This window comes from Coturnix japonica, chromosome 3, assembly GCF_054131305.1.
Source record: "Coturnix japonica strain WE chromosome 3, WE-NBRP24, whole genome shotgun sequence".
NCBI classification, from domain to species: domain Eukaryota; kingdom Metazoa; phylum Chordata; class Aves; order Galliformes; family Phasianidae; genus Coturnix; species Coturnix japonica.
Genome location: NC_140665.1, coordinates 63843639 through 63868165, shown reverse-complemented (window position 1 = coordinate 63868165; position 24527 = coordinate 63843639). Strand labels below are relative to the sequence as shown.

The following is a 24527-nucleotide window of genomic DNA, read 5'->3' as shown; positions in this document are numbered from 1 at the left end:
TCCCTCACTCATCCTGTCTGGCTCTTAGCCCTGAGAATCTGTGACTGCATTTTACTGAAAAACAAGCATAGGTTCGTGTTACTCTGTGAAAGATGTACCTCGATATGCTCCTTGGTGATAAGCCAGGGTCGGTGAGCCAACATTTTGTTCAGTTCTCCCAAATTTTGCAGTTTTTGCGGTGCATTTTCCAGGCCATTCAACCATTTTGGGTCTCCACCAACATGCAGGAAGTCATTCACGTGGAGGTTAACAAGGTAAGAGCACTGATGTCTGGCTGCAGCCTAGAAGGGAAATCACAATTGTGATACAAAGTAAGTTTGTGCTTTAATGGCAATTACTGAAAGTAAGTCATCATTTCTTCAAAGTACTACAGAATAAGAACTGCAGGGTTCAAAGATCGAGTTAAAAAAGAAAAAGGAGAGACTAAAAAGACTGACACATCTGCCTGTTTTGATGATTGTTCTCACACCATAAATATTGCTTGTCTGTATACACTCCAATGATGCTGGCCACAGGTGCAACATGCCTCCACCCAGGGAGAAGTACAAGCATAGACTCACTGCTTTGCTGCAGTGAGAGTGCCACACTGCACAGTGGTCTCCAGAGCAGAGGAAACAACAGTGCTTCTAGATGGATCTTTGCCAGCCAGTACTAAAGTGGGTTTAAAAACACATGGAGCAAGAAGAACTAAATGGTAGCTTTGCAGCAGAGAAAAGTGCCATTTACTCAAATAGTGATGCTCTGCCCATCAAATTAAGCTGCAGAACAATAATTTAACTTCAGCAGGCGAATGCCACTGCACTGTCAGAATGGAAATGCCAAATTCAATCCCTTTGGGCAGACAACTTGCTCAGAACAGATATTCTGAATCAGGATGGGACCATGAAGTCAGAGGGAGGCGCATCTGATGGACCATGCACCCCAAAAAAGGCTGTTTTGAGAACCAGCTTCTGAGATACTAAGGAAACCAAAAGTAAGCAACTGTTTATATTTTTATAACACTTTTTTCTTCCTTGCATTCGCACCGAAGCTCTGAACATCAAGAACATCAAGTACTAGTCTGACAAAACAATTTGTTCTGCAGACAGGAACAAACCTACTCTGTTCTTCCCCTCAGCTTCTAGTGAAATGCCTCACCAACGAGAAAGTGCACAACACAGTAAGAATTGCTAGTAAAGAGATCAGAGATAACTGCCAAAGCAGCTGCTTCTGCTTGCTGCCGTGTGCTCCAACATACCATGATCCCGATGTAGTGCCGGTAATGAAGAGGGAGCGGGCCGTCCATCTGCAGCAGATAGTGCTGAGTTTTCAGAAAGCTTTCCAGATACTGTGGGTGGAAAACCATCACCAAGGTAACGTTGTCCAGTCGGCCCAGTGTAGCGAAAGAGTCTGCAAACAGCGTGTGCATCATGGCGTCTTCGCTTCCCACTTGAACGGTCTGATTTAACAGAAAGAACAATTAGCAATGTTGTCTCAGGGGCGCCAGTGAAACAGTAAACAAATGTATTGCCACAGCACCCAGAGCCCCGGTGAAAGGAATTACATGAGACAGATGTTAATAGCATTAAATCAGCACACAAAATGCCAAACACTGATACCACCAGCAAAGGGACTTTTTGCCTCTTTGCTTCCTCTCCTGCAACACTGACTGACTCCTCATTTCTAATCCTCACCTTCACTGTCTTGAATGCTCCAAATTCATCCAAGCTTTCTATAAAAACAGCAGGCTAGCCAAAAAGGAACAACCTCACTGAGGGAAAAAGGATGGAAACGAGAAGCTAGCTAGGACAGTGAGGAAGAAATAAAGGAGACTGAAGCATAAGGCTCAAGAATTCCTAGGAAACCACAGGCACATCAGCAACTTTTCCTCTGCTCCAAATCCTCCTACCAGCCAATGAGTAGCACCAGAAATGCTCGGCTGCAGCTCTCCCAAGTCTGACAGACGATTGGAATGGCAGAGGCAGCTCAAGAAAATCTAACCCCAGAGCAGAGGGGCAGGTACCTCGTGGACCAGTAGGAAACTGTGTCCAGACATTAACAAGGGAACAGATGCTCCTCCCCAGAACAGTATTGGGTTTCTCCACTGCTAGGCAGCAGAACAGGATGTTTTGTAACCATTCCAGGGCTCACTGCTTTTGCATATCAGAACCGTGGCCAAAATCTCACCAGGACCCAGTGTGAACACAAGTGAAAATATTCCGCAGTTCGGCAGCTATCTTGAAACCAAGTGTGGGTTACTACTAAAAGAGTGTTCCTTAAAAGCATAAAGTTCATTGTGTACTTGAAAACACCACCGCACCTCCTTCTCTGGGATGAATCTGCTTGGTCCGTGTCCCAGTGGTCTAGGAATTCTTATGCCGAGTTCCTAGAAAAGAAAAACACACCATCTCAGCATTGGGTTATAAACAGCTTTTAGCTGCGGTTGCAAGAAAGAAAGGAATATGTCATTCAGAGCAGAGCTTATTTGGGTACTTCGGGTCCTCTGCCATGGGAACTTTTACTGGTACCGCTTGTACAAATGCTAATTATTTTCCTCCAAGTGCTTCATAAGGAGCACACTTGTTTACAGCTCACAGCCCTGCTCCCACAACAGAGAAGTGCAACAACAAAGGCCCTGTCAGCTGCAGAAAACATACACAAATATACGTACGCACATGCGCCCCAACCTGGTTCACAGCAAAGTTGCACAGAGCATTTTTGGCAGGGTGTCCAGGACACGTTGTTCAGTACACAGCCGGCCGCCATGTGGTTGTGCCACTGATACAGAACGAGCGCGGTGCTGTGCATGTCAGGAAGCCAAACAGCTGTAACCCTCATCGGATCGTTTTTTTCACAACCTCAGAGAGGTCCTGAACTGCCAAAAGCACCCGATCTGTGTTTCCAACAGCTTTCTTTTTGTGATAAGTGGCTGCTGGCAGAGGAAGGGGCTGCTCCCTGCATGCTGCCCTGGCACCATCCCACTCCACAGCCGACACAGACCCAAACCTGCTCCCGCTGGGGCTGTACCCACATATGGCACTGGGGCACTTTGGGCACAGCAGAGCAGCCACAGCTCTCCAGGCTCTGTTGAGCCCCCAAGAGCCGCTTGCCAAACTTAGCTACGTTTTCCCCACATAGATAAAGGCTGTTAGAAGCAAGAAATCCCAGACTCACTCAAAGTTGCATTTTTTCTCTCTTTAGCTGAGGTTTCTATTTGCACGAGCAGAGATGTTATTAATCAGTCACTATCCCCTGAACTTTCCCCTAAGATTAAAAACCAGCTTCCAAAAGCTCACAATCTGAGCATATCTATGTCAGAGCTGCCAAAGCCCATCGGACTGCAGTGGTCCCCAGCCAGGTGCCCTCATTTCTCCAGTTCCACCGGGATAAATGGAGACCACAAACAGCTCCTACTGCGACCTCTTCGCCTTCCACGTGACTGCGAGGCCTGTGAGGTAGTTTTCCTCCTTAGGGTCCTGACATTCACAAACTGCTTTTGCTAAGCTGCTGCCAAGACTGCTTGTCACTGTGGAATGGCATCTAGAACGTCCTCTCTGCAAAGCTCTGGTACAGCTCCTTGTCCCAGCTGCTATGGCACCAACTAATCAGGGATATCTCACATGAAGACGTGAAGGAGACATCCGTGCACACGCTGCCATTGAGCAGGTGGGCTGCAGCATCTGCCAGCTTCGGCACTCCAAGAGGAACACTCTGAAGTTTGATTCCTGACAAGTACATTTTACTCTTCTGCCCCACAGAAGAGCCCAAACTACAACGAGCACACTGCATGTGATGGCTCCATCAGAAAGGCTGAACTGAAAGCAGCCCACCTCCCGGCCCCCACAGGGTGACACTGTGCTTTCTTGGGGGCTGAGGAAGTTGCCTTGCTTTCCCTCTGGTCCATAGATCCTGGCACCAGCCCAGCTCTCAGGAAGTGTGGATCTGCACCTCCATTCCGGTAGGGACGTAGCAAAGGATATGTGAACACTGCACGGCTCACTGCCTCAGTTTCCAACCTGCAAAATGGGGGTGAAAAATCCTCCTGAACGCTGAAAGCAGAAATAAATACACCTCGATATGGGGCATTTGGCTGCCACAGCCATGGGGCTGTACAAGTTCTGGCCTATCAGAAGTCCTCTGAAAACAGTCACTCATGGAATCACAGAATGGCCTGGGCTGAAAAGGACCACAATGATCATCCAGTTTCAACCCCCTGCTATGTGCAGGGTCACCAACCAGCAGACCAGGCTGCCCAGAGCCACATCCAGCCTGGCCTTGAATGCCTCCAGGGATGGGGCATCCACAGCCTCCTTGGGCAACCTGTTCCTACAACAGACCTTTCAGAAACCATTTTTCCACTACTTTTTCCCCCCAGAATCAGCATTTAGCCACGTTTTTCCCACCCTTGCAAACACCTCCAAGTTCTCTCAGCATCTCCATACGATACCAACAGCACAGCAGTAACTCTCAGAGTGCACCCAGAGGCTCTCCCCTTAGTTATACTGCATTCCTATGCTTACAGCTGCTCTTCCAAACATATTCAGCCCAAGGAGCCCCACTCCCAGCCTACCCCATTCCCAGGCATGCCATGGCCAAGGCAGGGTGCAGCATCCAAATCTTCCCATAACAATGCAACCCCAAAAGCCGCACTCAGCCAAGCGAGGCTGAGCAGCAACTGCAAACAGCCACTATTTACTCAGCTTATTACAAAAGCGTAAGCGACTTTAATGTGATTCCAGGCCATCTGGTTGCACACCAAAGTGGCACCACTGGAAGGAAGTGAGGCTTTGGCCATAACAGTGCTGCGAGGCCAGAGGAGATCACCTCAGAGATATGCCACCCCTGGTGGCTTATGTGATGCAGTTCAAATCTCCGTACTGCCACTGTTTGTATTTCCATAGGGACCACATGTCTGAATCTTCACATCCCTCACAACCGCCATATCTGTGCATCTCACCTCTTTTATTTGCGCAGCCCTCCTGTGAGATACAGCATGGGAACAATCTCCCATTTGGAAAACAAGAGAAGAGAAACTTTTCTGTATCTTTAAGACTGTGAATCAAGCCCATTTTCAGGGAAGGTTTTGAAGTGCCTTGTCAGGAACAGCAGTGCTAACACATTGAAGGAAAGTCTTCAGATGGAAAACTGAATGGCAAACGTTTAAGGGGTGTATCTGATACCTGAAGAACAACGCGCCTCAGCACTGCTGGGAACAGAACATCATCAGCTTTGGTTCCAAACCTCTTCAAAAGAAGCATCAGTAGCGATGGCCACTGAAGCGCAAATTCTCAGTGCTGACCAGGATGCACAACGTTCAGGCTGCCCTGAACTAACAACCCGCTCTCTTCACGTACAGTCAGCACCAGCATCAAACGCTGCATCTCCCTGACATCTCCAAGGAGCAGGGAATCATCTCTTAAGGCTCAGGAAGCCCTCGCTGTCCGTTCCGTGCTGTGCCATGGGCGGGCCATGGAGCCGGAGTTTCCCTCGCCTCTAAAGATAAGCTGCTGTTTCGATCTCCCTGTACCCTCTTATCATCTTCGGGCTGACTGGCCTGAAAGCTGCACTTTGGGTTGTGCCGACATGGCAGCCCCGGGGGGCTCCCTTAGCAGACGGGCAGCTTTGGGAAATAAACACATCCAGCAGCAAAGAGAATGGATTAAATACTGCAACTCCTTTTCTTTCAAACGGCGAAGAAAACATCCCCCAGCCCCTATAGCATTTCTAAAGACGGCGCTTGACAGCACCGCCTGTTTTCCCTATTCTATTCATTTACCTACCCCTAAAGCATCCACCCTAAAGCTGCCACATCTCGGAGCACAATGAAGTCGGTACGACGGCAGAAAGCTCCGCATCCACCCTCCCCGCGGCACAGCCCGGCAGCAGACATGCCCGCACATGCACCGACACGGCCCCACCGACCGCGGTACCGACGGTCCGGCCCGACCCGCTGCCGGACACCCTCGCAGAAGGAAGCGAGTTTAACCGAGGCTGTTACGGCCGCGCGATGCCGAAGCCGAGCAGCCGGCGCTCCGAGGCGCTGCCCGCAAGAGGCAACGCCGGCAGCATCTGGACCATTCAGAGCAGCCCGGTACGATACAAGCCCCGGTGTGCAGAACTGAAGGAGCTCCCAAAGCGGACTCCCAGGAGCAGTTATCCCTTCCCTGAGATAACGCTGCTCATCTCGAGAAGCGCGAGGCTACATCCCCCCAACCCTCCGTACCTGCTGCTGGGGGCCCGACCTGCCCAGCCTCATACCGGCTCCAAGGGCCGGGCCTCAACCTCGCTCCGCACAGCCCCGTTCGGCTCTGCCGTACAGCTCGGCTCTGCCGCACCGCACAACGCCAACGGGCCGCTCTCCTCAACGGGCGGGGCAACCCCGGCCCGCCCCGCCCCGTGTGCCCCGCGAAGTCCCCGTCGCTCCGCGGCAGCACCTGGATGAGGAGCACGGCAGATGCAGATCGTTCTCTGCTGTCATGCCAGGGACTTCTCCTCCCGACCAAACAGCCAACAGCATCAGGAGAGATGGAGACGGGGACATGTCAGAACAAGCATGCACAAAGGGGAAGAGGAAGTCGCGCAGCTGCCACAAACAAGTGTGTTCTTAAAGCTCTCCCATAGAGCCTGGGTCTGCAAGCTCTGCTCATGCCCAGGTATGTCCCTGCAGCAGGATCACAGAATCACAGAATGACCCGGGTTGGAAGGGACCTCAAGGATCATGTAGTTCCAACCCCCCTGCCTGGCAGGGCCACCAAACATACACCTTTACTAGATCAGGTTGCCCAGGGCCCCGTCCAACCTGGCCTTGAACACCTCCAAGTACGGGGCATCCACAACCTCTCTGTCACTCGGGAGAGGTGCCATTTCAGCCTAACGGTGACTTTTGGAGTAAAGTTCAGCACAAACAGATGGCTCTGAAGAACTGGCAAACCAGCATCTTACATTCTTTCCACAGAAAAGCTATCCAAGCAGGAGCACTTAAATGCCTGTTACTGCAAAGCCCCAGATATCACATCAGTATCTCTGAGGATGATCAGACGATTCTTCCCCACAAAGAACCTAGCACTAAAAACAAGTGGTTCCCTGCTACTCTGAGGTAAATGAATTAGTTCTTAGATATCCCAGGGGACAGTGACTTCTAGCAGAGCAGCAGGAATAAAAGCATGGGGGCAATGATCTCCTCAGCCAGCAGAAGAGCTGGCGCAGCCCCACCTAAGCCTGCGCCGCGATGAGCTCACCTGGTGCTTCAGCTGTGACTAAGCAGCCCCACAGCTGCTTAGTGGATTCCTCTCGTTCCTGCCTGTCCACAGCCACTGCCCTTTTCATAGCAAACTGCTCCTCATCTCCCCTATCCCTTTTGTTATTTACTTCTTTCTAAAATAGCAGAAATGTTTATCGCGATAACAGCAGGGGAGGCGCAGCAATTAAACCGTTCATTACAGCGATGAAAGGATTGAAATTAAATAGAAGAATATCTCGTTCCATCAACGGGTCAAGCAAAAATGATCAGAATTTCAAAGCATTCCTTTTTATATAATCTTAACGTTCTGATCTGTCAGTCTTCAAAACGTGCACTCTGTTATTAGGAGTGGTACATAACTCCGGGGAGGAGGGTCAACTGCATTTGATAGATAAACATAAGTCTAAATTCTCACTGTGTGTGTCAAAAGGAACCAGCTCTGAGGAACGCCACAGCACCTGACACCCTTAGAGCAGGGACAAAAACCAGTTGTTTAGGAGGAAAAAGGGCTGAAAATGGGCCATGCTGAGAGGCAGGTTCAGAGCAGCACACAGAAGTGTTCCATCTTACAGTCTTTAGGGCTGCAAGGCTCAGTTGTCACCTCTGAGCTGCTCTCACATCTGACTGACTCCAACCCGCCATGCTCCAGCAACTCCAGTGGCTTTATCTGTTCTCTGAACTACTTGGTTGGCCACTCAGGACTCTTAGACCAGTTGTTCTTCTAGCTTGTTCTGCCTTTAAGATTGCTACAGCTCTCATCTCTAAACCACGTTGTTCTGTTCTTTCCCTCCCTTAACCTCCCCTTCTGCAGCTATTAGGTAGCAGAAGTATGAGGTTTAATTTAGGGAGCTACAAGAAGTTGAGATCTTAAGATTATTCAGGCTTTAGCAAAGACAAAAACAGATTTATGGTATGTCACGGGTTAGTTAGATTTACCTATGCCCGTGACAGGGGAAGCCACCCCACGCCCCCCCCCCGGGGCCCGGAAAGGAGGGGAAAAAGGGGAGTGGGATAAAACAGCGACAATCTAAGGAGGAAAAACTTATTTTACTAAATATGATATCGAAATACAAGCTAACACAATATAATATAATTAAAACTAACAAATCGAACGAAACAGAGAGAGAGAGTCTCCGAAAACCGAGAGGCCTACTGTGAACTCTAGGCGACACGGCTGGAACGCTTCCCACTCTCCGAGAAGTTCGAGAGAAGAAGGAGGGCACTCCAGCCTGGGAACGAGATTATATAGAGTCCTGGTCCCGTGACTTATTGTTACTCCTGTTGTTCTCTGGGATATGTAGTCTTCTTCTGTGGTCTGCACATTCAACAGAAGTATCCATACTTGACATGATGTTATGATGTGGAATACTGATAGCAAAATTACAAAATTACAAAACCATGACATTCCACCCCTTATTCTACATTATTACATCATGGTTAATATATACACATATATACATATATATACACGTATGTAAAATTGTGATAGCTAAATAGTAGAATTGCATGTAACATAACTAAATGTACAACTATAATAACTAAAATACACTACACATGCAAACATATATATATATATAGATAGATACATAAAATTATTGACTGCACTCCCCCAGCATCAAATTCCCTTGTGGCACACATTGAACATCCCCATCCTTCTGCATTACCCACCAAGTGCACCCAGGTCCCTGGGCGAAGACAGTTCCACGGATAGGTTTGCCCTTTCCAGAAGCTGGAAGGACCCAAACAGCTTTTCCCAACATGTTCTTTACATGTATAACAGGGACCTTATCTCCTTCTACAGTGTGTAGGGGGCTAGATTGACTAGGACCATCACGATTGACAGATCCTCTAGTATTGACCAACCAAGTGGCTTCTGCCAGATTCTTCTCCCAGTGCTTAAATGTTCCACCACCCATTGCTTTCAACATAGTTTTCAACAACCCATTATATCGTTCAATTTTACCAGAAGCTGGTGCATGGTAGGGAATATGATAAATCCACTCAATGCCATGATCTTTGGCCCAAGTATTTATAAGAGAATTTTTGAAATGTGTCCCATTATCAGATTCAATTCTTTCTGGGGTGCCATGTCGCCACAGGACTTGTTTCTCAAGACCTAATATGGTGTTTCGAGCAGTTGCATGGGGTACTGCGTATGTTTCAAGCCACCCAGTGGTTGCCTCTACCATAGTGAGTACATAACACTTACCACTGCGAGATCGTGGCAAGGTGATATAATCAACCTGCCACGCCTCCCCATATTTATACTTTTGCCATCGCCCTTCCTCCCAGAGAGGTTTCATCCTTCTGGCTTGTTTAATTATGGCACATGTTTCACAATCATGAATAATCTGCGCAATAGCGTCCATGGTTAAGTCCACCCCTCGGTCTCTGGCCCACTTATATGTTGCGTCTCTTCCTTGATGGCCTGAGGTCTCATGAGCCCATCGAGCTAGAAATAATTCGCCCTTATTCTGCCAATCCAAGTCGATTTGAGCCACCTCAATTCTAGCAGCTTTATCTACCTGATGGTTGTTTTGTTGTTCTTCAGTAGCCCGACTTTTGGGCACATGTGCATCCACATGACGCACCTTTACAACCATATTCTTTGTTCGGGAAGCAATATCCTTCCATAGTTCAGCGGCCCAAACAGACTTTCCCCTCCGTTGCCAGTTATTTTGTTCCCACCGCTGTAACCACCCCCATAAGGCATTTGCCACCATCCATGAGTCAGTATAAAGATACAGCATTGGCCACCTCTCCCGTTCAGCAACATCTAAGGCCAGCTGGACAGCTTTTACCTCTGCAAACTGACTTGATTCTCCCTTACCTTCAGTGGCCTCTGCAACCTGTCGTGTGGGGCTCCACACAGCAGCTTTCCATTTGCGATGCTTCCCTACAATGCGACATGATCCGTCAGTGAATAGGGCATATTTCTTTTCATTTTCTGGTAATTCGTTGTATGGTGGGGCCTCTTTAGCACGTGATACCTCTTCTGCTGGTGATGTTCCAAACTTTTTATCTTCAGGCCAGTCCATGATTACCTCTAGGATTCCTGGACGATTGAGGTTTCCCATTCGCGCTCGCTGTGTAATCAGCGTAATCCACTTGCTCCAGGTGACATCGGTAGCATGATGGGTGGAGGGAACCTGTCCTTTGAACATCCAGTTCAGCACTGGCAGTCGAGGTGCCAAAAGGAGCTGTGTTTCAGTCCCGACTACTTCGGAAGCAGCCCGAACCCCCTCATACGCGGCTAAGATCTCCTTCTCAGTTGGAGTGTAGCACTCTTCAGACCCCTTATATGATCGACTCCAGAATCCCAGGGGTCGGCCTCGGGTCTCTCCTGAGGCTCTTTGCCATAAACTCCAAGTGGGGCCTTTCTCTCCAGCAGCAGTATAGAGGATGTTCTTTACATCCTGTCCAGTCCGTACTGGCCCCAGGGCTACAGCACGGGCTATCTCTTGTTTAATCTGTTCAAAAGCCTGCTGCTGCTCAGGGCCCCATGCAAAATCATTCTTCTTCCGCGTTACCTGATAAAGGGGGCTTACAATGAGGCTGTAGTTTGGAATGTGCATCCTCCAAAAGCCCACTGCACCCAGGAAAGATTGTGTCTCTTTCTTGCTAGTTGGTGGAGACATGGCAGTGATTTTGTCGATCACATCTGCTGGGATGTGACGACGTCCATCCTGCCACTTTATACCTAAGAATTGAATTTCCTGGGCAGGTCCTTTTACTTTGCTTCTCTTAATAGCAAAGCCAGCTTGTAGAAGAATCCGGATTATCTGCTCTCCTTTCGTGAAAACTTCTTCTGCTGTATCGCCCCACACAACAATGTCATCAATGTACTGCAGGTGTTCAGGAGCACCACCCTGTTCCAGTACAGTTTGGACCAATCCATGGCAAATGGTTGGGCTGTGTTTCCACCCCTGGGGCAAACGGTTCCAAGTATACTGAATGCCCCTCCAGGTGAAGGCAAACTGTGGCTTGCATTCTGCGGCCAAAGGAATAGAAAAGAAGGCATTGGCAATGTCAATGGTGGCATACCATTTGGCTGCTTTTGACTCCAGCTCGTACTGGAGTTCCAACATGTCCGGCACAGCAGCGCTCAATGGGGGTGTGACCTCATTCAGGCCACGGTAGTCTACTGTCAGCCTCCATTCTCCACTGGCTTTACGCACAGGCCATATGGGACTGTTAAAAGGTGAGTGAGTTTTACTGATCACTCCCTGATTCTCCAACTGGCGAATCAAATCATGAATGGGGAGCAAGGAATCCCTGTTGGTGCGATACTGCCGTCTGTGCACTGTCTTTGTAGCAATCGGTACCTGCTGCTCTTTTACTCGTAGCAGCCCCACAACAGACGGGTCCTCTGACAGGCCAGGCAAAACAGACAGCTGCTTAATGTTGTCCATGTCTACAGCAGCTATCCCAAAGGCCCATCGATACCCCTTAGGATCCTTGAAATGCCCCCTTCTGAGGTAATCAATACCCAGTATACATGGAGCCCCTGGGCCAGTCACAATAGGATGTTTTTGCCAGTCTTTGCCAGTGAGGCTTATTTCAGCCTCCAGCACAGTCAATTCTTGAGAGCCCCCAGTCACTCCAGAAATATGGATTGATTCTGTCCCTTCATGACTGGAGGGCATTAGGGTACACTGTGCACCGGTATCCACCAGCGCCTTATATTCCTGTGGTTCTGATGTGCCAGGCCATCGAATCCACACAGTCCAATAAACTCTATTATCCCTTTCCCTCCCCTGACTGAGGGCAGGGCCCCCCTCTATTGGTTACCTGTGATGACTGGAGCAACTCCACTGGTGGTTGGTATGTCTAGTAGTTCTTTCACCCGTGCTCGTAGTGCAGAAGTGGGCTGATCATGCCACTTCCTCATGTCTTCTCCACGGTCACGTAGGTAGCGCCACATGGAAACACGCGGTGCAATCGTACTGTTGTTCTTTGCTCGAGCTGGGAAGCGTGTGCGTTTAACAGCTGAGACTTTTGATGATGCAGGTGGGGAGTAGGACTGGACTAGTTTGATCAGATCCTTCATTAGACCTGGTGGCCCGTACGAGGATTGACCTTCATCAGTTGTTTCTGATACTATTACGGGATCATTACAATTAGTTGATGGAAACAATTTCTTGCACATTTCATCTACTCGGTTTTCTAGCCGTGAGATGGCAGAAACTGCGGCATGCAGTTGGGGGAGCTGCTGATCGGTGGTTTGAAGCATTATAATCAGCTCAACAACTCGGGGCCATCTGTCCACGAATCCTTTAGATCCTGATACCAATGACTGTGCAATTCTCTCTGGTGCTGTACTTGTGATTTTCTGCCACATGTCAGGATCGGCCCTCACTCTCTCAGGGTCAAGTTCGCTTGGATCAGGGCTGTACAACATTTTCGCCATGGCCAATTCCCTCAGGCGCTGAATGCCTTTTTGGACGGTATTCCAACTATCAAATTTAGGCTTCAAAGCATCCTTATAGGGGTACCTTTCTCTCACGGCTTCTAACAGCCGCAACCAGAGAGTGGCAGCTCCATCCGAACATCTGCTAATCCCTCTGTCGATACCTGCATCTTGGGCAATGCTTCCTAGTTGGCGAGCTTCATTACCATCTAGAGACAAGCTGTTGGCCCCGTTGTCCCAGCAGCGAAGCAACCAAGCAAGGATACCTTCATCTTGACGCCGTGTGAACTCCTTTCTTGAGCCTTGGATTTCAGTCAGCTTCAGAGGTCGACAGTAGGTGATTTCCTCCTCATCATCAGTCTCTTCTTCATGCCTCTTGGTTTTTGCCTTTGCTTTTTTTGGTACTGCTCCATGCCCGGCACCTGGGTCTTCTGCAGCCCCCCCCTGTGCTTCTCCTTCTTTTCGTTCTAGACGCGTGGACACCCGTTTCCATTTCTTGCCTTCCACAGGGGCAACTGATATTGCTACTGATGCCTCCTGTGACTGATCAGAATTAACTTGGGCTTGAATCTCAGATCGGAAACTCTCTCTCTCCAGAATAGTATGATACAAAGCACGGTATGCATAAGCCAAACCCCACATAAGGTTTACCTCCTTAGATTTCTGACCCAAATACTCACTTAATTTCTTAGGGTCCCTTAGGTGTTCAAGAGTGAAATCCCATGACACTGCGGGTCCCCATGCTTCTAAGACTTTTCCTAAACCTTTCCATATTCCCTGCCAGTCATCATTCTCTGGTTCTGGAGGAGACTTCCGCATAGAACGAATGCATAGGAACATATATGCATGCATTGATAGTGATAACATGAATGCAAGTATGAACCCTATCTCAGTTATTGAAAAGCGTGTGGAAATCTGAGAGTACAACCTAAATAAAAAGGGTTTATTTAGCCTGTACAATGAATTAAACATGGTGGTGTTTGTAAAATTGCCTGTTCCATCTGGGATGCAAGTATTTGTAAAATTGCCTGTTCCATCTGGGATGCAAGTGTTTGTAAGATTCACAATTCCGTCTGGGGTGTAGATGCCAAAATTCTGACCATACCACATCTCGTAAAAGTACCAGGCAGGTGTCTCCATCAGTATCCACCTTACTAGGCTATATATCTGCACAATTCCACAACACCAAATTATGGTGTTAATAGTTGACCAATACTTTAAGAAGATCATAATTGCTTTCAATCCCTTAAACAGAGCAACTGGGATGAAGAGTGGATTCATAGCTGGCAGGCTCTGTAAAAGTCAGAGCTAGCTAGCTTTGCTCTAAGGGAGAAAGAAATCCCTTTGTTTTCTACACAAAAGTTAGATAGCAGTGCTGAGAATGTACAGCAGCCCTTAATGTTGACAATTTGTCTGGTATTTCAAGGTCACGTTCTCCGTGAGCAGCTACGGAAAGATAACACTCCCAACACTCCCGTAACGAAGCTCTTTAAGAGCAAAGAGAGAGTTGTTCTAAAAGCTAAAAAGCTCTATGCCCGCATTCTCCACCAAAAAATCTGTCACGGGTTAGTTAGATTTACCTATGCCCGTGACAGGGGAAGCCACCCCACGCCCCCCCCCCGGGGCCCGGAAAGGAGGGGAAAAAGGGGAGTGGGATAAAACAGCGACAATCTAAGGAGGAAAAACTTATTTTACTAAATATGATATCGAAATACAAGCTAACACAATATAATATAATTAAAACTAACAAATCGAACGAAACAGAGAGAGAGAGTCTCCGAAAACCGAGAGGCCTACTGTGAACTCTAGGCGACACGGCTGGAACGCTTCCCACTCTCCGAGAAGTTCGAGAGAAGAAGGAGGGCACTCCAGCCTGGGAACGAGATTATATAGAGTCCTGGTCCCGTGACTTATTGTTACTCCTGTTGTTCTCTGGGATATGTAGTCTTCTTCTGTGGTCTGCACATTCAACAGAAGTATCCATACTTGACATGATGTTATGATGTGGAATACTGATAGCAAAATTACAAAATTACAAAACCATGACAAAGACTACTCCAAATAGGCAGATTAAAGCTTAACAGATTGAAAGAATGCCTGACTAGATTATTCTTTCCCTTTTTTTTTGTGTGTGTGTGTGTGTGTGTGAATGTACACAGCTCCTCTGATGCTGATAAACAGCAACTGAGCTACAGGAGTTGTTTGCCTGGCTCGCTGTGAACGTTCCATGTCAGAAATATGGGCTCTTCTACAGGCCAACTGCCCTGCACACTCTCTCAGGAGTAAATAAACTTTGAGTTTTAACCTCCCCTCACTTTTCCTTAGTAAAAGAGGGTAGTTGGAGTTTATAACATTTTCCTTTTCTTAAATGAAACATATAGCTGACCAGGTTTAGCCTACAGAGGTCCCTGGTCTCTCCAGACTGCCAGGCCACAGAAACACCCATGGCACTTCACACACTTGGGGCTGGGATCCATTTTGCTCTTTCTCAGGCACTTTCTACCTGAGATGAAGGATGTAAGGAGACAAATAACCTTTCTTGCTTGAGTGAAAATTCACCCTTGGGAACTGTCTGCATCTCCAAGTCCTTGTAATTGATTCAATTAAGAGCAAGGAGATAATGCAATACCTTATTTGCTACACTATTTGGAATGCTGTCAGGCTGTTCTTCACCACTGTTTGTGTGAAGATGCTGCCGGAATGCCTGTCCTACATGGATGGAAGTTGCCTTATCACTCCGGGCAATCTACTGCAAACAAAACCTTTCACACAATGCAAATGCGCCCCTTCAAAGCAAGAGGAGGCCGGCTGAATCATCTCTATGTGGATTAGTTCCCTGTTTCATTAGAACTGCATTTGACCCCCAAAATAGCCTCAGATGCAGTGCCAGTGTCCTGCTATAAAAACCTACAGGTGACAAGGACAGAATGCAAAGAAAGAATGTCACATCATCCAACACGCTTCCAGATTCTCAGCTGTTTTTCTAGAGTTCGATTGTTAAGGTCAGATAAAATCAAATGAAACGGTACCAAACGAATATGGGAAGCACTCCTAGAGATTCAGGGACCCTTAAATCAGTAAGAGCAGTTTGGGGAAGTGTTTTGTGGCTTTCAGACACTTTGCACTGTAAGGCACATGTCTTAACAGAGCAGAAGATGGGAAAACAAATATCAGTCGTGTTACTTTCAGTTTCCATGGTCTAACTGTGAACCACACAATGCGTGGTATTTATCTAAGTTTGTGAGCTTGGGAAAGCCATCAGACCTTCATTAGTACAAAAATCCATATGCCCATAAAGCTGCATTCCTCCTAGCATCTTCTGACCTATCTTGATGTTGTAAGGTTCTCAGTTCCTCGAGACTGATTGATTCCATCTCTGTATTTAATATACAGAGCCAAGTACAGCAATACCATAGGATTTATCAACTCATGTAGAACATTATCTTGGCAAAAAAGCACAAAAATGAAGCAGCATAATCCTAGAAGGTTATCCCACATCATTTATCTAATTATGGCAGTTAAAAAAACCCAATTATCCTCCACCCACGATTGCTGCAGGTCCCTGTGGGCCCAGCAGGGAGCTACCTGCCCCCTGAGGACCATCCCTGCCCTGTACCCAGTAGAAGAGGCAGCTCTGAGGAGCCCCAGGGTGGGCACTGAGGGCTTCCAAACACTACTGATGAGTGCTTGGTTATACACTTAAACTCTGCTTAGCGCAGCAATGTTTCAACATCTCTGTAGATCCCAGAGCTCTGCAGAGCTTGGAAAGCTTGCTCACGGTGCCCAAGACAAGCCAGCCTGCCACTGAGCTGTATGCAGAACCATTTCTTTGTTCTTACACATGCTAAGTCCTCTTCTGTACAGCAAATATACTAGGAGCGATGGACTTTGCTCTATTTCACAGATACCAATTGGACAAAGTCTCCACAGCTGTGAACACTTCCTAAAAGTAGCTGCTCCAAATGACCGAGGGAAGAAGAAAGAAGCCAGGGCAAGCTGCTTCCCAAGGGGAGACTCAATATAAAGTCATTGGATAGAGGCCCTGTGTTTCTGGAGGGGGATGCAGGCACAGCCCAGGCAGCCCAGCATACACGATGTAGCTCAACAAATTCTGGGAATACAAAAGCCACAAAAAGTAGCTCCAGTGCGTGCAGAATGCACGTAGCTCACAGGGCACAGCCTGCCCACCCTGCTATTGCATGTAGGTCTGTGTGTGACACCTAGAGTCACAGAACATCCCAAGTTGGAAGGGATTGAGGAGCCCAGCTCCTGGCTCCACACAGCACCACCCAAAACTCAGACCGTATGTCTGAGAGCTTCGTCCAGACCACTGCCCTGGGAGCCTGTTTCAGGGCTCAACCACCCTCTGGTAAAGAAACTTTTTCTAACACCCAACCTGACTCTCCTGTCACAGCTCCATGTCGTTCCCTCAGGTTCTGTCAGTCACCAGAGAGATCAGTGCCGCTCCTTCGCAAGGAAGACATAGGCCCGGGTGTATGCACACAGCAGTCATTTCACAGAGCCTTCCCAACCAACCACCAGAAGCCACAAGCGATCAAATTCCTTTTTCCCCTGTCTATACAATCATCCAGGAGAGGAGAGGAAAGCAGAGGCAGAAGGGACAGGAATGTATGTGGGTAATGTCAGTGCTATTTATGGGGTCCTAAGACCAGACCAACTTTCTGCGAGGGCATTTGCTTGTGAGAAAAAACCAACACAACTGTCTGCTCTGCCTTTTAACAAGACAGACGCTCACGTAAAACAAAACATACATTTAGATTCTTTGGCTCAGCATTCTTGCCTCTGAATTGTTGCTGTATATATCAACAAATGATCCTTTGTTTTAAGAAAGCCTTACTGGCCACAAGTTTCCCAAGAGAGGAACGCTACAATCCTCAAGCACAGACAAGCCTGCCTGGCAATAAGCAACCAGCATGTATGGAATAGATGGCAGGAGGCCAGGTCTGACTGCAGAAGAATCACAAGATTCCTCTCTAAGAGAGGGCGAGTTGAGAAGGCCTCTGGGTATAAGAATGACAGAAAGGTGCAGGCTCCAGTCATCCTACAGCCCTGCTATTGCACTGCTCTGCACGCCAGCTTTTTGACATGTATTCAGCTCTTAAAACAGAACAGCTACAAACAAGTCACTAGGCAAAACTCTTAGAAAAAAAAAAGCACACCAGTAAGGAATGGTGCATGCAAAGGCATTCAAGCCAATCTTCAAGCAATCACCTTCATGCTGTGAGTTACCGACCCACAGCTCTCAGTCAAGAACAGCTGCAGACAAGCCTCAGCACCTAGGGCATGGGCAGGACCACAGCCCATTGAAAAGCCTGGGATATCATCAAGAGCTGCAGGAGAAACAGAAGCCCGAAGTTGGCAAGCAAATACCTCCTGCACTCCTTTTTCATGTTTTCTTTGTCAAACAGTGCAGTATCACTAGATGTTTACTTGCATTTACTGTTCTATTTCAATCGCCATCAAATGTGCAGAAATACAGCTGCATGTACTTTTCCCATATGTATTATACAAGCTTCTTTTACTAAAAACACAGCTTCCCTCCTCTCCTCACAAAAACATGAGGCTCTGCTATTGCATGACACTACTGTGAACTTGCTGATCACACCAACCTTTACCCTGTGTTGTTGTTCCCAGTTGTCTCATGGGGCAAAGGGAGTGGGCAGCTTCTCAGGGAGTTTGTAGCCAACAGCGTGTTGTGAAAGGCTCATGGAGTCAACAAAACAGATCTGAAGATTTAAGTGAGCTGCCAGGAGAAACAGAGCATATTTTCAGTCTGGTAACAACGTCCAATGTTAATGTGCACGCGTACATTACCCTGGAAAGCATTCAGGTTGTGAGGTGGAAAAACACTTCACCTCTGTGGGTTGGTGCTTATCAGGAGCAGTTCACACCGAGCTGAGGAAGCCATCTTAGCTGCCCTTACCCCAGCCTGAACGCTGACTGAACAGTTACAGTGGGTGTGGAAAGGCCCAGAAGGAGCGCTTCCAAGGTTTTTGGTTAATTTCTCTGTGCTGCTTCTTCTAGGAATTAACACATCTGTTCCGTGCTTTGCAATTATTTTCCAGCTTTTGCCTTTGCTCAGTATTGCTGAAAAGCACCTAGTACAGCCAAACACGGAGAGCAGGCTGACAAGAGCAGATCAACTGTGGATAATGGAACACTTTATGTTTAGACGATACCGATGGCTTGCACACAAACTTCTTCCTTGGTTCAGCAAATGTGGTCACAAAATTCAGAACAGAAAAGGCAGTTCATGAAGTAGACACCTAAGAGGGTTGAAAACCTCCATAGAACAGCTGGGCTTTAGGTTCAGATCAGCGCATGCTACCACAGTTCAGTTGCAAGCTGAATTCCCTCTCAGCTTTCTCCTTCCTACCTCATCTCCTCCTTCGCTTTCACCTCTCTCTCCACTGTGTCTCTATTGCTGTGAGCACAGTGGTTACCTGGTAGTGCCACACTGAGAATAGAGGCTCCCCTCTCTGCAGAGCACAGTCAAGTTCCAGCAAGCACAGAAACGTAAAGCCGTGCTTGGTCAGTCAAAACCAGGCAATACCAGCATAAATCAGGATAACATTTTTCTGATGTTTTATGGTTTTCAGGCTCTCTTGCCCTCACTTCCTCCCAAATGAGGACATCTCAGCTCTTCCATGACAAGAGAACTAGAGCTGTGAAAGGAAATGAAGTGACATACTAGAGCTTCAATGCCCACAAGCAAAGCAGACCCCCCAGCACCCCTCTAAACTTCACCTTGCTTCAAGGTTTGGGAGGCTGGTGTCTGCTGTGCCAAAAGTTGCTGCTATTGCTGTGAGGTCTCTTGCACTACAAGAACAGGTTGTTATTTTGTTGGTGGTTCATTATCAGGAGCCCTCAGAAAGTGAGAACGTCTGAGTTGCCCCAGAAAACATAAAGTCTGCCAGAATTTCCCTGGCTTTGAGCACGTTATTATGAATCTGAAACTGGCATGAGGTCACTAAGTGCAGACTGAGTTTCAGCCAGCATCACACCACAACTTCCTTTTGCCTCTGAAGGGTAAGCTTAAAAACTCTCCCTTTGCATTCTGTACATTTCAAAGAAGAAATAAGGCTGCGCTTCTTGTCAGTGTCTGGCAGCTGGATCTGCTGGTCAGTGAGGGCAAAAGGCAGATTATGAAACTGAAGGATGGGGAAGAGTAAGGAAGAGCATCTTGTGCTAAGGAGTCCTCAGGAGAAGCATTCCTCTACCTGTCTGACTTGGGGACGGTCCACTCCCTTAGTACAGGTGAGTAAGCACTCACCAGAACAGCTGCTGCATGAGTTGTCATGTCCTGCATCAGCAATTGATGGAAACTAAGCACCTCAGACTGGAAGCAGTTTGTGGGGATGAGGTTTGTTACGTGACTGCTAAACAGAGCAACTTCACTCAAGTTTCAGACGGTGAAAGTTTGAAGGTAGGGGGCAGGGGCTTCACAAAAAGCAAGCTGTTATTTGTGCGACCAAACTGCAACTAAATCCCTCCCAGTGGCCTGAGAGCTTTGCTAAGTAAACTCTGCAGATAGATGCAGTTCTTAGAACCGAGCTATCGAGTTTTGTCATGAAGCTGAGCTGCTGGCCAACAGAATAGCACAAATTCAACGTGAAAAAAAAGCGGCGGCCTATTCCTTGCACTGTGGCTACTGTATTTGTTTTTTTCTTTCTCTTTGGACAAACACTCACCCAAGGTTGGAACAATTCCAGCTGGTTACATAACAGGTTCATGCAGCACTAGCAACACAAAAATGCCACAACCTAACACTGCAGGCCAGCGATTAATGATGTAGCCGTACCTGCTAACACCATTTAACACCAACAGTTAAGTCCCCAAACAAAGACTTTTGATAGGCAAGAAGCAGTGGGCATAGCTGCTGAGGCAGGCTCCAAGTTAGGCCTATTTAATGCCTGCGTGGTGCTTGGAGCTATACTGTCCCATCCCTTTCCCCCTGTATAGCTACTTACTCAAAAATCATCATGTAGCATTCTAATCAGGAACAGATACCGAAAAGAGGCATGAGTTAGAATCACAGAATTGCTCAGGCTGGAAAAGACCTTAAAGATCATCCTGACCATAGTGCTCTAACTCTAACAACCCTCTGCTAAATCATGTCCCTGAGCACCACATCCACACTGTTTTTAAACACATCAGGGATGGTGACTCAACCACCTCCCTGGGGAGCCTATTCCAGTGCTCAACAACCCTTTCTGTAAAGAAGTGTTTCCTGATATCCAACCTAAGCTTGAGGCCATTTCCCCTCATCCTGTCACCTGTCACCAGTGAGAAGAGACCTGCCCCGCTCTCACTGTAAGCACCTTTCAGATACTGGAAGAGAGCAATAAGGTCCCCCCTCAGCCTCTTTTTCCCCAGACTAAATAGCCCCAGTTCCTTGAGTTGCTAAATTGCAAGAGTGTGTCCAGACATGCCACGAAACTCGGTGTTTTCCCTCCTTTATGTAACAGATGATCTTGCTGTTCTCTGCCAGATTTCTGTAACTGCTTACCCTCAACTGAACTAGTTTAAATATTGACACTGGGGGAGGCAAGTGGGGATTTCTGGGAGGAGGAGCAATGGGTAGGAGAGGAGAAGCTGGCTTTAATGTTTTTTCTCAACTCAGAAGCATCCCCTATCATTCTGCTATAGACAAAAGTTGTTAAAGCTTTCAGTTTCTGCATCACTACTTCGAATAAGAAGATGGGAACATACAGCTAGTTCTTTTTTCCATTAATCCCTCCGCTATTCTTTCTCATCTTTGCTCCAAACTCCAGCCTGTTCTGGGTAGAAGTTGCCTATTTCTGATGTGCCTTTTGTAAGACAGCCAAAGCTAAGGAGCATTCAAGGTGAGAAGGTACAATACCACTTCTTGTCTTGCTTCCCATAGCCCATAACACAGCTTAACATTTCATTTGCTTCCTTTGGTCTCATCCAGGGTACAATAAGACCTTTATGAAAGAGCCTCGCAAAAATCTGGGCCATTGACTTGAGCACAGTCTGTTTAGCCGTGACACAGAGCACCGAGAAGCACCGCTCAGTAAGTAGGCCCTGCAATCAGCATCCCATTTCAGGGGAGTGGTGCAAGTCAGCAAAACCAAGCTTCTGGGACCTGAGGTTATCCCTGTGCAGCCCTTCCCTGCACCGATCTGCCTGCCAGAGCTAGTGCAGGTGCGCCCAACACAGCACCACAAAACACGCTGTAAACATATTCTGATTGCTTATCTGTGATGATTATCATTTGATGCTTTCTTTTTTTTTTTTTTCCTCCAAGGAATTACATAAACATAACCAGAATATCGCTTATGGAAGAATACAGTATTCCACTGGGAAGTGGAGTTGTATTCAAGAAACAAACAAGCTGTGGATATTTGCGAGTACATTGCCCTCCATGCAAATCTAGGCGGAAATGAAGAACATCAGTGTACAACAGCCCTAGGGAGATTCAAATGGCTCATCAGCTTACCTACTGCGTTTTGTAAACCACAGAAAACATTCAGATTCTGATGGAGATGTACTTCCCTAACTTTGATGACCGCAGAGCTAATCTTCTAAATGCAGTTTTACTGTAAGTCAGCACAGCCCTGCTTCCACTGGTCTGCTGGAGCGTGAAACTGTTGTGTTAGCAGGAACTTCTCTCACCTCCTGTATCTCCATGTAGGCGAGAAAGAAAAAGCTCTTCTTTAATACTGTTGTGTGCCTCCTTCAACAGATTTCATCACACAACTGTTATCTAGTTACTGAGTCCCCTTGGCATTCATGCGTGTTAATCGTTGCATTTTACAAGTACGGGTTCATATCCTGCAGAGTAACACTGACGTGGTCATTCAAAACATGTTTGTGACTATTCATTTTGCAGCAACATGGTTAAAGTCCATCTTTAAGTCCAGCTTTTACTTTGGAGGACAAACCCAGGCAATCTACCTTAAGGAGATGAAAATAAATGTAGCAAAACTAATTCCTCCGTAGAGCTTATCACCCTTTTAATTGAGAGTTCCTGCTGCTGAAAAAAGATGGGTTTACTGGTACTTAGTTCTGTTTGGCTGCAGAGTCAGTGTAGGTCAGGAAGTCACATCTCTCTGTTCCTTAGTGCCCTTACCTGTTTATATGGCAGCAAAAAGAATGGGACTGCCATTCTATAAGGGATATGAAAGGCGATCTAAACCTTATATACTGACTTGCATTTGAATGCACTCAGGCAGCTGCCTTACTGAAACTCCTTCCGAGTATTAGTCACAGGCCCTCTGCCTCAGTGCACGTAGTTAGAGGGCTATGAGCTAAAAAAGTGCAGTTTGGCTTTGTCACAGTAACCTCATGATGTTGTTTGGGCTTTGGTCAACAGTCCGGTCCTCATGCAGGAGAGCTGCTAATAGCAGGGCACGTACCCATCACACAGCACAGAAGTGATCTCACCTAGGCAGCTTGAGTAAACACAGCACAGACATAAATATGACAAGCTTTTGACAGTACTTGAGGTTATTCTATGAAGAATATTTACTGTGTTGCCCAGAAACACACAAACAGGGCTTATGGGAGTTTCCCTTTTCTTCTTCTCACCCCACTACAGAATTTTCCATAATTGAAATTTATGGAAAGAACAAGAATTCTGTGAAAGAAAGGTTTTGCGATTGTGGTAGTTCACCATCCCATACTCTGAAGAATAACTTTTCTAAACAGCATTTCCCAAAACAGCACCTTTCCTCCCAAAATGACATACAGCGTCCAAGAGGTGTGTGGACATTGACTTGTGGTTACCTTGCCATGATGAAAGGAAATGAAATCTCATCTTAATAAAAATAATAACAAAAGTAATAAACAAAAAAAAAAATGAAACTCCCAGTCTTCTAAATATAAAATAATTGGTAAAAACTTTTAAAAATCATATCCAAATCCTTCACATTTATAACAAAAGCTCCCCAACCCAAAGGTTTTAAGTTTGGGCTAAAGATCTCTAGGAGGGCCATAGGATTAATCGAGCTGCTCCTTTAGCAAATTCACAACATGAAGTGCATGTTAGTTGCCTAGAAACACCACAGCGATGGCATGTTTTGTTAAGTGTAATCAAGACTTGAGATCCTATGCTGACACTTCACTGTGACAGATTTACAACCAAAAGTCTGTGAAAACAGCTGGAAGAATGTGAACTATGGCTCAATATATCTTTGATGGGCAGCGTTTCTTAGAAAGCAGAAGCCACTTCTCATGTTCTTATCCCATCCTGATTTACGATGCTTAAAACACATCCATTCCTTCACTGAATATGAAGTCGCTGGTTTGAAAAACATCTGTGACAGGTGGAGAGAAAATGATACCACCTGGGAGTAAATAAGGTTTATCAGGAGAAGGAACGTCTTCCATTAGACCAACTAATGTAGCTGGAAAACCACGGGGGGCAAGCTCTGCTTCGGATCAGGCTTAAAAGCTTATCTGCTTTTCCCAATTGTATGAGCTGATCTAAGAAAAGCCACTACCTCTCCCCACAAGTCTGGGCTGCTCTTATCACAGCTACAACACTACTTCTATTTAAATAATAATAATAAAAAACCCACCAAAACCAGGCTTACAGCATTTGCTAAAAGCTTTTAGATGCTTTCCCCCCGCACCCCCCCATCAAAACAGCAATTAATTATTTCCTTGAAGGCTGCACTGCTATACGCACCAAAGCAGAAGAAATACTATTTTGGAGATAGATGCTCTGGATTAAGTAGGATTCCAGAGAAAAACTTTGTGTCAGCCAAGTGATAAAGAGCTTTAGCCAAGGGCGTTGCTATTTTGGTGGTAACATAGGAAGATGAATGGCTGTTTAGTTTCAACATACAGTTATTGAACTCTACCTGGGTTGTCTGATGGGAACACAATTTGACAGAAGAGTATTATGTA

The 24527-nt window shown here is 46.8% G+C and overlaps 1 protein-coding gene across 12 annotated transcripts in view; it reads right to left on the bottom strand.

Annotated features, from left to right (window-relative positions):
* Positions 1-24527, bottom strand: part of SESN1 (sestrin 1) — a 65952-nt gene that overhangs the window by 6000 nt on the left and 35425 nt on the right. For 6 of the 12 annotated variants that reach the window (XM_015858663.3, XM_015858664.3, XM_015858667.2 and 3 more), the window contains exons 2-4: positions 2300-2365; positions 1238-1438; positions 99-281 (exon numbers count right to left, since the gene is read on the bottom strand). In XM_015858663.3, the coding sequence (XP_015714149.1) occupies positions 99-281; positions 1238-1438; positions 2300-2365 (450 nt within the window). Of the gene's footprint in view, positions 1-98; positions 282-1237; positions 1439-1673; positions 1809-2299; positions 2366-3809; positions 3991-6202; positions 6356-6413; positions 6529-18259; positions 18389-24527 lie in introns of those variants that run through there. The other 6 variants (XM_015858666.3, XM_085543649.1, XM_085543654.1 and 3 more) reach the window with 5 other exon arrangements.